Source organism: Sebastes fasciatus, chromosome 14 (assembly GCF_043250625.1).
Source record: "Sebastes fasciatus isolate fSebFas1 chromosome 14, fSebFas1.pri, whole genome shotgun sequence".
NCBI classification, from domain to species: Eukaryota; Metazoa; Chordata; class Actinopteri; order Perciformes; family Sebastidae; genus Sebastes; species Sebastes fasciatus.
This window is the reverse complement of record NC_133808.1, coordinates 26,732,634-26,745,040: the sequence shown is the minus strand read 5'-3', so window position 1 is coordinate 26,745,040 and position 12,407 is coordinate 26,732,634. Positions and strand designations below refer to the sequence as shown.

The window sequence follows — 12,407 nt, the reverse complement described above, 5'->3', positions numbered from 1 at the left end:
CCAGCGTCCTTTTCACTGTTAACAGTGCAGAAATGTATGACCGCTGAATAGGCCTCATGCATATGAATGAAACCAAGTCCGCGCTAACATACCAAGTTTTTAAAAACACACCGATTTTTTTTTGTCCGAACAAACCAGAAGCATTTTAATTTGATTGTGTTGTTTTGTTTGATCTTCTTCATGGATTTTCTCCCAGTTAATTGAATTTCAGGCCGTCATAAGAAATAATTTTTTGATGCCGAGGGGAAATTTGGACGTTACAGTTCAGCTCTCAGAAATAAAGGAGTATGTAACTTGTAATTTATGTACATAATGCTACAATATATAACACAATATATATAGAGAAATATAAATAATAATAAAAGTAAGAATAAGAAATTAGAATTATAAGAAATATGTAAAAATAAATACATCATACACATACAATATAAACCACAGTAAATAAGTAAATGCAAAATGCCGAGAAGTGGGATAAGAATTCCATCATCCAAAACCAACAGTACACAAATTGCATAATATTACAGTATGCAATCACTGGACACTACGGAGGCATAAATAGCCAAAGAAAGCAGGATGCGGTTACTTAGCTTACAAGAAGGGAGGCGTACGTGCAAGAACATTCAAGCTCCAGAAACTAGTCTAAACCGGTCTGCAAGACAGGTGTGAAAACAAATACACTCACCACATTTCCATTACCATGGTAACTAGGGGTGTAAGAAAATATCGATGCACATGAGTGTCGCGATATTATGTTATCCATCATCTGCAACCGCTTATCCCGTTAGGGGTCGCGAAGGGGTTGGAGTCAACCATTGGGCGAAGGGTGGGTACGCCCTGGACAAGTAGCCAGCCTATCACAGGGCTGACACATAGAGACAGACAAGCATTCACGTTCACACCTACGGGCAATTTAGAGCCAACAATTAACCTAACCTGCATGTCTTGGGTCTGTGGGAGGAAGCTGGAGAACCCGGAGAAAACCCACGCTAACCGGATTCGAACCTGCGACCCTCTTGCTGTGAGGCGCAAGTGCTAACCACTGCACCACCATGCAGTATCGATTGAAATATGGTTGGAGTATAATTGTGGCTCGTATCTGTTCAATCTGTCGGAGGGAGTAGTGGTTTTAAAGCTCGAGTGAAGATACTAGTATCATGTGAACTTAAGGATTCCATTGGTATTACCACGCTAGGTCGTTGCGAAGGAGGTTTAATAACGATCCAAAGTTACACTCCTTTACAGACATGCCCACTTTATGATAATCACATGGGCAAAAACAATTTGAAATTTATAAAAATCGCAGTATATCGCCTTGTTAACAGTATTGTAATATATCGCAATATATTGAATCGTTACCCCTGTATCATGATAGGTATCGTATCGCTAGATTCTTGCCAATACACAGCCCTAATGGTTACATGTCTCCAACCGGCGAGGAGACTCTCGGGAAGCGACGGCGTAAATTACTGCTCAGTGCGTCCGAAAAGATCCATACTACTGATTATTCACAGAAAAGTATGTTGAATGATAGTACACATATTGGGTATGTAGTGCATAGTAAGTGATTTTGGATGCAGCAAAAGTCTTTTTGAGATACAATTTTCAATGTTTCTATTGGACCGTCAACAACTATGTTATTGTCCCGTCTACATGTCAGTTATCTTTTCTTGTCTCGATCCATACCATAGTACAACCTAACACACTGTTTCTTATCCGTCCCTGATCTGATTCCCACATCTCTCCTGAGAGTTGAGGCATTTTCTCAATGACTTTAGTCTCAATGTATCATCTCTTCACTCTTTCGTCCCCCATCCCCCCTCCGATATCCTCTACTGCTACAACTACTTCCTTCCATGTTTTCGCAACCTCATATGTGTCCCAACCAGCCACATGATTGGGCTGAACTGGCCTCCTCGCGACTCACATTTATAGTAAATCTAATTGTGTCCTTCGTTAACTTGTTAAGCTTCCCGCGCTGAATTGGAGGGGGAAATCCAGGCAACGTGTGACGTAGGCACTTCCTGTATCCTGAATCGGCTTGTGTTGTATGCTGGACTGAAGTAAAAAACATGCTCCACTTTAGTCCCCTGTCCCCCTGATACTGATAGATTCATGCATGCTCATTCATACTGGTGTGTAGGGATGCAACTAACTTTTTTATTAATCTGTCAATTATTTTCTCGATTAACGGATTAGTTGTTTGGTCTATGAAATGTCAGAAAATGGTGAAAAATGTCGATCAGTGTTTCCCAAAGCTCAAGATGACGTCCTCAAATGTCTTGTTTGGTCCACAACTCAAAGATATTCAGTTTACTGTCATAGAGAAGTAGAGAAACCAGAAAATATTCACACTTAAGTAACTGGAATCAGAGAATTGTGACGCTTTTTTTCTTAAAAAAACACTCAAACCGAGTAATCGATTATCAAAATAGTGCTGATTAATTTAATAGTTGACAACTAATCGATTAATTGATGCAGCTCTACTGGTGTGTGTTTTTGCATGATAAAATATCCAGTTGAAATAATCAGCGCTATCTGGCTTTTGAAGAAGACAATGGAGGGCATTGAGGTCCAGAGTTGGGGATGATGTTGATGAATTCTGCTGCTGGGTTTTCTTGCGTAGACTAATGGTGCATTCAGTCTGTGTTAAATCTTAAAATTGAAGATTGATGGAGATCAAACAAGGTTCATGATACCAGAGTTTACAGTATGAGTTGAGATGTTTTACATCAATACATGATCGACAACAGGCCTACATTATTATTAGGTTAACGTCTCTTTATACGTCATGATCTGTGGAAATGGTCTGTTACGGTCACTTTAAACAGCTTGTAACAGTGGAGTTTATTATTATTTACATCTTGCACTTTTCAGTTCATGTGATGCATTTACAGTGTGATATTTCTTGAATTAATTACAGTAGTTTCTGAAGGGTACAGCCCAAATCTAGGCAGAGGAAGGCTGTGTTTGTTTGTCCAACACATATGGAGCGGGACAGGCCTTGCCCAGGTTGTGACATATTTGCCCTTTACTCAGGAGATCCAGATCCAAACACTTAGATGTTCCTGCCAGGAACAGCAGGTTGCTGCAGGGGTGGAGTATTTGCTTTTGGTGCAAGACTTCAGTTTACCTTCTGAGGGGTCAAGTGATTCTAGTCAGAGCTTCAAAGCAGAGATTATTGCCTCTCCTCTGTAACAGTTTTGATCTCTGAACCAAAATAGATGAGATTATGCAATCTTACCCCTCACTCGCTCTACAGCTTTGTAAAGTAGAAATGTGGCCTGTAAACTTCACCATCCGTGACGACGACGTTCACATGCACAAAATATTCAGTTTTTTGCCTTATCCGAAAAAACATTAAAGCTTTTTATATGGCTAATGAACATAAATATTCCACTAATATTACTGTTTAAATGCAGCCGTGCATACTCCGATAACCGGTGGTGGACTTGTTCGACCGTGCAAACACAGCCTCTCTCTTTCATTCCTTCAACCACCTCCTTGAAAAGGTCGGCGTTGTGATATTTGCACATATCCTTCAACCTGTTGATATTCAAGTCTTTCATAATGTTTAAAAGTAGGTGTGTTTCTCCTTCCGACCAGAAATATGGGCTTTTCTTTTGGGCATGCATCTCTGCAAACTGTCGGCTAGTTGTTTTGTGTACAAACACACAGAGCTGGACGTAAACAGGCAAGTGTGTCGTAAACTGCAGTAAAAACCCTGATTGAGATGCATATTGTGCTGTATACATGTCCAAAGAATGCTCCTAGAACCTGAATAATATCAGCATGTCTCACATGTCTTAATGGGAAAATGCTCCATTTGGAATAATAAGACCTAATTCAGAATATCCAAACAGAAAATGCTGTTATAATCGGAATAGTAGTGGAATATTAATGTGCATGTCAGTGTTTTATTTCAGATCCAATGAGCTGGAGTACAGAGCTACTCTGCGGTATTATTCTATGTGGTGTTTAGATGAAACGCTGCATTATTTCTGCGGTCTCTGTTCAAATTTGTAGCAGCATGATTTCATCAGTTAAAGTAAAGGGCTCTCCATTGAACAGACGATAACTGCCGTGATTGAGGAAAAATACCAGACGACCGCGCTCATGTTGGAACAGAGAAAAAGCAGCCGGGGTTGGGTTTCTTCGTCCTTCCTCAGAGCAATCAGAAGGGTGTAGGTCTAATGTGTCATGTCCCATATCAGCTGCACACTGTAAACTAGTGAAATGAGCCCACTGGTGTAAACATAACAACACAGGGTCATGTTTAGTTCACGTCCACAGGCTAGCTGGCAGCTGCCAAGTATTTGTATGTCGGCTGAATAGATGTTTAAAACTCTTATCTCTCAACTCATCTGAACTTGACTTGAACCCGTCTCCTTCCACTAACAGGAAGTTGCCATCCTTTCTCCATCAGTGCCAGTGTTTGTACATTTTCTTTCTAATTACACCACCTTTCTTTTTTTTCTCTTCGTAGGTGTCGTTCAACGTGAGCGTGGAGGCGAGGAGCTGCCCTCCCCGCGGCGCCGACCAGAGCTTCACCATCAAGCCGGTGGGGTTCAAAGACCGCCTGGAGGTGGCTGTGAATTATCAGTGTGACTGCGGCTGCAGCCGGAAGGCACAAACCAACAGCAGCATCTGCAGCTCCATAGGTACTTCATCTCACATTACATTTTTATGCCGCCGGGCCGGCGACAGCTGAGGCATTATGTTTTTGGGTTGTCCGTCCGTCCACACGTTCGTAATGTACGTCTGTACCATTCTCGTAAACGCGATATATCAGGAACGCCTGGAGGGAATTTCTTCTAATTTGGCACAAACGTCCACTTGGACTCAAGGATGAACTGATTACAAGCAAAAACGTTGCAGTTTACAATTAATTTCATTATCATTCATTCGTTTTGTTATTTTACAAACTTCGAAAGACTTTGGTGCATAATTAGCAGCTAATTTTTCTTTTTGTCTTCAATTTTCTCTCTTTTTTCTCTCGCCTGAGCGCGTTGTTTAATATTGATTAAACTGCAGAGTTCAACATCTTATTGCAGCAGGATACGCAACAATTTTGGGGACATAAACATCCATGTGAAAACCAACTCCTGTAAAACCACGAGCCTTGTTAATCACACAGGACAGAAAACTGCTGCTCTGCAGCTTCCTGTAGGATGAAGTTGAACACCTCAATCAGTGATGTCAGACCTGCTACTTTGACTCCAGTAACTCTGGAAAACTCCTACTTTTACCCCATAAATTGACTCCTTTCTTCAGCATGATTATGGAGAGGCTCTCACTTGTGGTTGTTGTTGCTGCTGAGGTAATGATAATGGCCGTAAAAGCCAAAATTATACTCTTAACTATATTTTTAAACTTGAGCTTTATATTGAGACATTGAAACACAGTAGGTATAGAGTTATATCAGTTAACAGTTGTCGGATGCTGTTTGTCAACACACGGCATTCAAAGTTGTCCCCTCCTATAAGCTCTATAGCTCCTAGCGAGAGAGTGACTGAAGAGAGAGAGAGCCGTTGGTGAGAACAAAGCAGTGAATCACAGATTGTTTCACGGCAGTTGCGTTCTAAAGCACAAATAAACACACCCACACCTCTGCACAACCCTGCGGGAAGGTGCCGCATTGCAAGATTTTGAATTAATGCAGCCGAAGGACAGGCTTCATCCTGTCCGCTGTGGTTCAGTGCTGCTCTCGGTCCAACTACTGACACTCTGCACACAGCAGAGGAGAGACAGAGGAAAAGTGGAAACTCACAGTGATGTAAGAAACTTGTTCTCATCCACCAAATACGACCGCTTTTTATCTGACAGAGCTAAAGGGGGACTTGTGACTCGGTATCAGACGGCGAGGGGCGTGACAAAGCAGCACTATTTGGTGACCTGAGCGCGCTGCATATCCTTACTGACGCCAAGATAAGTCCTGAACACGGCAAAAGAAGAAGAAAAGATAAAATACAGGCAGAGGGCTGCAGGGTCTCTGCAGAAACATACACCACCACACTTCTAGTGGTCGGAAGTGACGATTAAGAGGGATTATTTTTGTATCAGTCTGTACATTGTCTTTTAGGAAATTCGTGCATATTATACCTTTTAATATCACATTTTTATGCAGGAATACATTACATTATTTCTGTACACATTTTAGATGTAGTGAGTGCCTTAAATGACTAACTGGGAAAGTTAAAAACAAGTGTAAGTGGGCAACACCAAAACCATACAGGTGCAGCTGAATAACCCTGCAGAATACATTAAGAGGTATAAAGGGACATGAAAGCAAAGCATCTAATCATCAGTCAGTAGAATAAAGTGACTCTCGCCCCTTGCAGGTACCTATAACTGTGGGACTTGTCACTGCGAGCCGGGCTACCTGGGCGCCCGCTGCGAGTGCCAGGAGGGCGAGGCCAGCAGCATCTACCTGAGCGCCTGCCGGGAAGCCGAGGGCAAGCAGATCTGCAGCGGGCGAGGGGAGTGCAGCTGCAACCAGTGCCTGTGCTTCGAGTCAGAGTTTGGCAAGATTTACGGCAGCTACTGCGAGTGTGACGATTTCTCCTGCGCCCGACACAAAGGCATCCTCTGCTCAGGTAGGAACATCACCCACAGATTGTCTACATTTCCACTGAGGTTGTGTATTTGTGCTTATGATGGTTTGAACTACAGCTGTTCAGACACCGCACCTCCCTGGGTAATTAACTTAATGTGAATACAAGCTCTGACATCGTTGTAAACGCTTTAGATCTGCTACTGTTTGTGGGTTATAATTAAAATGAATGCACGTTCATGATGTTGAGTCACGTTCCCATACCTGCTCTGGGTGTGTCTCGGTGGTTTGGCCCTCTCCTGACTCCAACTGTAACCAAACCCAGCTTTTATTTTCAGAGCGAGCTGAAACAGTCACCTGCAGAGCTGCTGGCTTTGCTCCCGAAAGAAGCTCAGAGAAGCAGCTGCAGTAGTACTTCTTCAGATGTTCAGCTCGTGTTTTTGTTTTTCCGTGTTGGCCTCAGAGGGCTTGTTTTGGTTTGATACTTGTCTTGGAGTGATCGAGGACCTGAGAGAGCTGGAGAGACTTTGCTTTTGTTTGCTGGAAAAGAGATTGAAGTAAATACAGAATGAGACAGATTTAGCGCAATGTGTATGACAAATGAAAAACCACCAACGTTGACATTGTACAGTGACTCTCAAAGCTTTGAGCTGAAGCATTGTGGCCTTTAATTATCTCCATGTTGCCATCCTGAGGCATACCTATGCTCTGTTAATCAGAGATCCATGTGCTCAAATCCTCTTCCTCTCTCTGAGCTGTCCCTGCTTTACTCTGATGCCCAAAGAGACTCGGTATGAAGAGCCAGGTTTGGCTCCGTGTATCTGCTCACTGTTGTGTTCCCAGAACATCGGGTCCAAGACTCTGCAATCTCCTGGCTGGAGGGGAGGCCCGCTGGCTCATCCCCAAGCCAACGGCTGTTTCTGTGAAACCACAGAGAGCGCTTTGTGGCGGTGAGGCCAGCTTTGGCGCGATCCCCTAATAACACAATGCCTGCCTCTATTTATCTATACCCAGCAGAAACAGAAGTCTTTCGTTTAGTCAGCAGCGCGGCCGGACACACTGAACGCACAGACGCAGAATGGCTGTTTGTTTGTGCCGATCATCCATAAGCAGTCATTAAAACTTAACAGTCCAGTACCTTCTCTTGTCTCCTCCTTTCTCAGCATGGTGTGGAGCCATAATGAGTTCCTAATGATACCAAACGCTACGCCTCCTCCACTCTTTCCTCCGAATCGCTCACTTAATTATTGTGGAGTTTCTAAGGAACGCTGTAAAAACGACTGTGTTCGCGTGTTTCTAAAAACCCCACAGGAAATACTATTAAGGTCTGTTTCGAGCCCCTTAGCAAGCGAGAATATCTTGTAAATAGTATTGTGCTCCGACATCTTATGTCTGGGAAAATCTGGAGTGTTCAGACTGATAAACTGCCTCAAGGCGCTGCAAGTTTTATTAAAGAGGAAATCAGCTGGCATGGTGTCCTCAGTGTGGGTTTTTTTCTTACGAAATCACTCTTCTCTTCGTCTCCTCGAATGTCTGAAAGTAGTTTTCCCATGAAGTTCACTGAGGTGTAGCCATCAGCCTGTGAATCTGAAATGCTGGTTTAGAGAGCAAGCCGGTTAAACCAGCAGATCGGGTTGTTGAACTTGTGATATTTCTTTCTGTCTTGGCAACATTAGTTGCACTGGTATGAAGAATACAAACCTCTAAACTAGGGCTGGGCAAAATATCGATATTAGGGCTGTCAATCGGTTAAAATATGCAATCGCAATTAATCACACATATTTGTTATCTGTTCAAAATGTACCTTAAAGGGAGATTTGTCAAATATTTAATACTCTTATCAACATGGGAGTGGACAAATATGCTGCTTTATGCAAATGTATGTATATATTTATTACTGAAATCAATTAACAACAAAGCAATGACAAATATTGTCCAGAAACCCTCACAGGTACTGCATTTAGCATAAAAAAATATGCTCAAATCATAACATGGCAAACTGCAGCCCAACAGGCAACAACAGCTGTCAGTGTGTCAGTGTGCTGACTTGACTATGACTTACCCCAAACTGCATGTAATTATCATAAAGTGGGCATGTCTGTAAAGGGGAGACTCGTGGGTACCCATAGAACCCATTTTCATTCACATATCTTGAGGTCAGAGGTCAAGGGACCCCTTTGAAAATGGCCATGCCAGATTTTCCTTGACAAAATTTAGGCCAAGTTTGGAGCTTTATTTAACCTCCTTTGCGACAAGCTAGAATGACATGGTTGGTACCAATGCATCCCATGGGTCTTTCAGTTTCATATGATACCAGTATCTTCTCTCTAGCTTTAAAACTGAGTCTTCTACAACCTAAAAATCGCAAGTTGCGTTAATGCGTTAAAGAAATTAGTGGTGTTAAAACAAATTTTGCATTAATGCATTATTATTGCATTAACTTTGACAGCCCTAATCGATAATATATCAATATCGTGATATGAGACTAGATATTGTCTTAGATTTTGGATATTGTGATATGGCATATGTGTTCTGTTTTCCTGGATCTAAAGGCTGCATTACAGCAAAGTGATGTGATTTTCTGAACTTACCAGACTGTTTTATCATTTCCCTTTACCCACTTAGTCATTATATCCATTACTGATGATTATTTATCAAAAATCGCAAAGTTTAAAATGTTTTGAAAGCACCAATAGTCAACCCTACAATATCAATATTGAGGTATTTGATCAAAAATATTGTGATATTTGATTTTTGCCCAGCCCTACTCTAAAATAAAATAATCAATTTGTCATACTTGATTAATGAGAATGAAAATCTTGATTCCCAGTATTGTTCTGTTTTCCTGGCGGTTCAATTTATTGCCAATATGTGACAACTGAAGTTGAAATATAGTCTGTATTTTTAAAATGCTCACACACATCTCAACTTCATCTCTTCATCTTGTCAGAGTGGTATTTTCTTCTTCCCCTCGGTGCACGTCAACACACTGTTTATGTTTTTCAGTGAAATGTTGTTTCTGCTTATCTCTCATATTGTCATTCTGTCAGCACATTGAGCTCCTCTGTTATCTCTCAGCCTGTGTTTATCTTCGGTGCCTCCTCCTCCTCCTCCTTCGTCTCCCTCAGCAGTACTATATTTGATTTTGCTTCAGTTTGAATGTCATCCTTTGTGGAGAGGAAATGAGATGAGATGGAAAACTGGTCACATTTGTTTTTTCTAAATCAAAGAATGTAGTCTGATAAAACCTCAGCTGTATCACAAGGTCTTCATCAGTGGATAGAGTCCTCTCAGTTGGAGATGGATCTGCTGACGTACAAGCAATAATTTTTAGGACTTCTCGTCTGTGTTGGCTTAAAAGTTAAAAATATTTTTTTGACCGTGGAAATAAAAGTTTGACAAAACAATACCAACAAAGTTCACTCGCTAGCTTTTTCCAGACTCTTCATTAGTGGATGGAGTTTGTGGTCAGTTATGCTTGAGGAAAAATCTAGTAAGTGGGCCTTGAGTTGAGACTGTTTTGACAAACTATTTTCTCTTTTTTGGGAGGGGGATTATTTAATTGGGTTATGACACCGATTATTTTCTTCTACTCCCGATAAGTTGTAGTAAACCACCAGTGCTCTGCTGGTTATCCACTCAGAGTTGAATGGGAGGACACCGGCAGCGCTCCACACCCAGCTGTGGCTCACACCTGCTGGGCCGACTGGCTGCTGGGTCCAGCTGTAGTTGTGTGTGTGTGTGTGTGTGTGTGTGTGTGTGTGTACACGCATTAAATGGGCGTGTACGTGCTGTGGTGACACGAGGCAGCCAAACCAGCCAAAACCACTAAAACCCACAGCTCCCCAGTGTGCTTTTTATTGTGAGTTTTATTCTGGTGTACCGGGAGCTTCACTGCGAGACCCAGCAAAGTGCTTGTTAGGTGGAAAAAATGCAGCCAAAAATAATGGCGACATTTTATATTTACTCGCTTTCTTTTCTTCTCTTCTTCCCAGTGAAATAATAGAACTTGCTACGATAGCTGTGACTCCATCTTACTGAATCTTGTTTTTGTGATGCTCGGCTGTGATAAGATGTCTCTGTGGCAGCTTACGTAAACTCACTGTTTTAGGCTGATGAATAAGATAATAAACTTTTTTGTTGTGTTTGTAGATCTGTGTGAGGTTTACACTGTGTTGTGCAATGTCTAACTGATATTGAGTTCAAGGTCAGGCTTTTAGTGAAACTGCTTAGTGCATCAAATCAGTGTTTGAAATGCTGTTAGCCTCCTGAGCATAGATAAGAAGTGGATGTAGTCACCGTGACGTCCTATCGGTTTGTGCACTGCCGTATTGAAGCCTCGAGCTCAGCGATCTTGTTTTTTTTGCAACCAGAAGTGACAGAAGAGGGTGGAGCTAAGTACAACCGAACGCTGAATAATGCCCGGTTAAATAACGATAAATGAGTGTCGTGTCGTATCGATCCTCTTATCTCGTGTAGTGTGTCATAGTACACGACAACCGACGCCACGTCTGAGACGCCCCACGACAGCCCGAGGAAAAGTCTCGCCTGTCAGAATTTTTTGTCTTGACACACCTAGTGTGACATCTCCAACGACGTGTTCCTTTGCATTGACCAATCAGGTGCTCTCTCCAGCGCGCAGTCGCAGTCAGGTCACTTGGTAATAAACAAACATGGCTAAAAAGAGGAGGGATGCCGAGTTTGCTGCTGTCAGGTGGGACAACGAAACTGACTGAAGTATGGACAGCCCATACCGTCCTCTCTGTGCCACCCAGGAGCGCATCCAAAACCATTTTTTCTTTCTTTTCTTTTTCTTTTCGCAACACAAGACCGCCAGCATCACACACAACGCTTCTGTCGCCATGATTGACAGTTGCTTCACCCGCCTCCCCGATGACGTCTGAACTCACGCATGATCGTGGAATACGACGTGCCATGATTGGTCGTGGTCATACGTGTAGTCTTGCCAGTCACCCGACCAAGACACTGCAAGAGTTTATGGCACTGTGATCGTTAGATCTGACATGGTGACCATCGTCAAAGACAAAAATATTGTGTAGTCTGATCCCGGCATAAGACATTTTTAAGCAAGCACAATGTTGCAATTAACTAAAATAACTAATTTAATATCATTGTAATAACATTTATTTACAAAATCAACTCTGAGACATTATAAGAGAGAGGGTGCAGATATAGAAGAGGTCGTTGGGAGCAGGAAGCCGGGAGGAGGATGTACTGTATCTGGGCTCAGATGACCTGTTGGACGACTGTCTGTCTCTGAATGTTCTGGTAATCTTATCCTCAGTATCAACGCTGCCATCTGTCTTTGTGTTTATGTCTGTATGTGTCTGTGGAGCCCCGAGGCTCTCTGAGGAGTAGCTTCAAGGTGAACAACATGCAGACAGACGTGTGATGTATGCACACTGTCAAGGTTGGTTAATGTAGTCGTGAACGACCTGGTTCAAACCCCTGTGATGTTGTGAGTGTTTGTGTGAGCTGATTTACTCGCCAATATTTGTTTGTGTCTATTATGTTTCTCTTACTCATGCACGGATGAGTCACCAGCTCTCTTTTAGAGTCTGACTGATGTATTATTTACCGACTAATTATCGGCCAGGTCTGACTTTTTACAGATGTGTCAGTATGTGCTGCACAACACAAAGTTTTACTGGAAGAATTTTAAGTATATTTGACCCTTATCTTACATTAAATCTATTTTAAATGATGATTTCAGATGTTCATAATCTCTCTTTCAGTGTACATAAAGACGTGGGACCTTTGTTTATTGTTCAACTGTAGGATATACTTCTTTCCACAACCAAATTTAAGGCGTCATCGCCAAAAATGTTTGCTTATG

General features: G+C 42.2%; 1 protein-coding gene across 1 annotated transcript in view; it reads left to right on the top strand.

The window, feature by feature from the left end:
• The window catches only part of itgb5 (integrin, beta 5), a 57,807-nt gene that overhangs the window by 17,589 nt on the left and 27,811 nt on the right, over positions 1-12,407 (top strand). The window contains exons 10-11 of the mRNA XM_074657555.1: positions 4,484-4,658; positions 6,339-6,593. Coding sequence (XP_074513656.1) covers positions 4,484-4,658; positions 6,339-6,593 — 430 coding nt within the window. The remainder of the gene's footprint in view (positions 1-4,483; positions 4,659-6,338; positions 6,594-12,407) is intronic.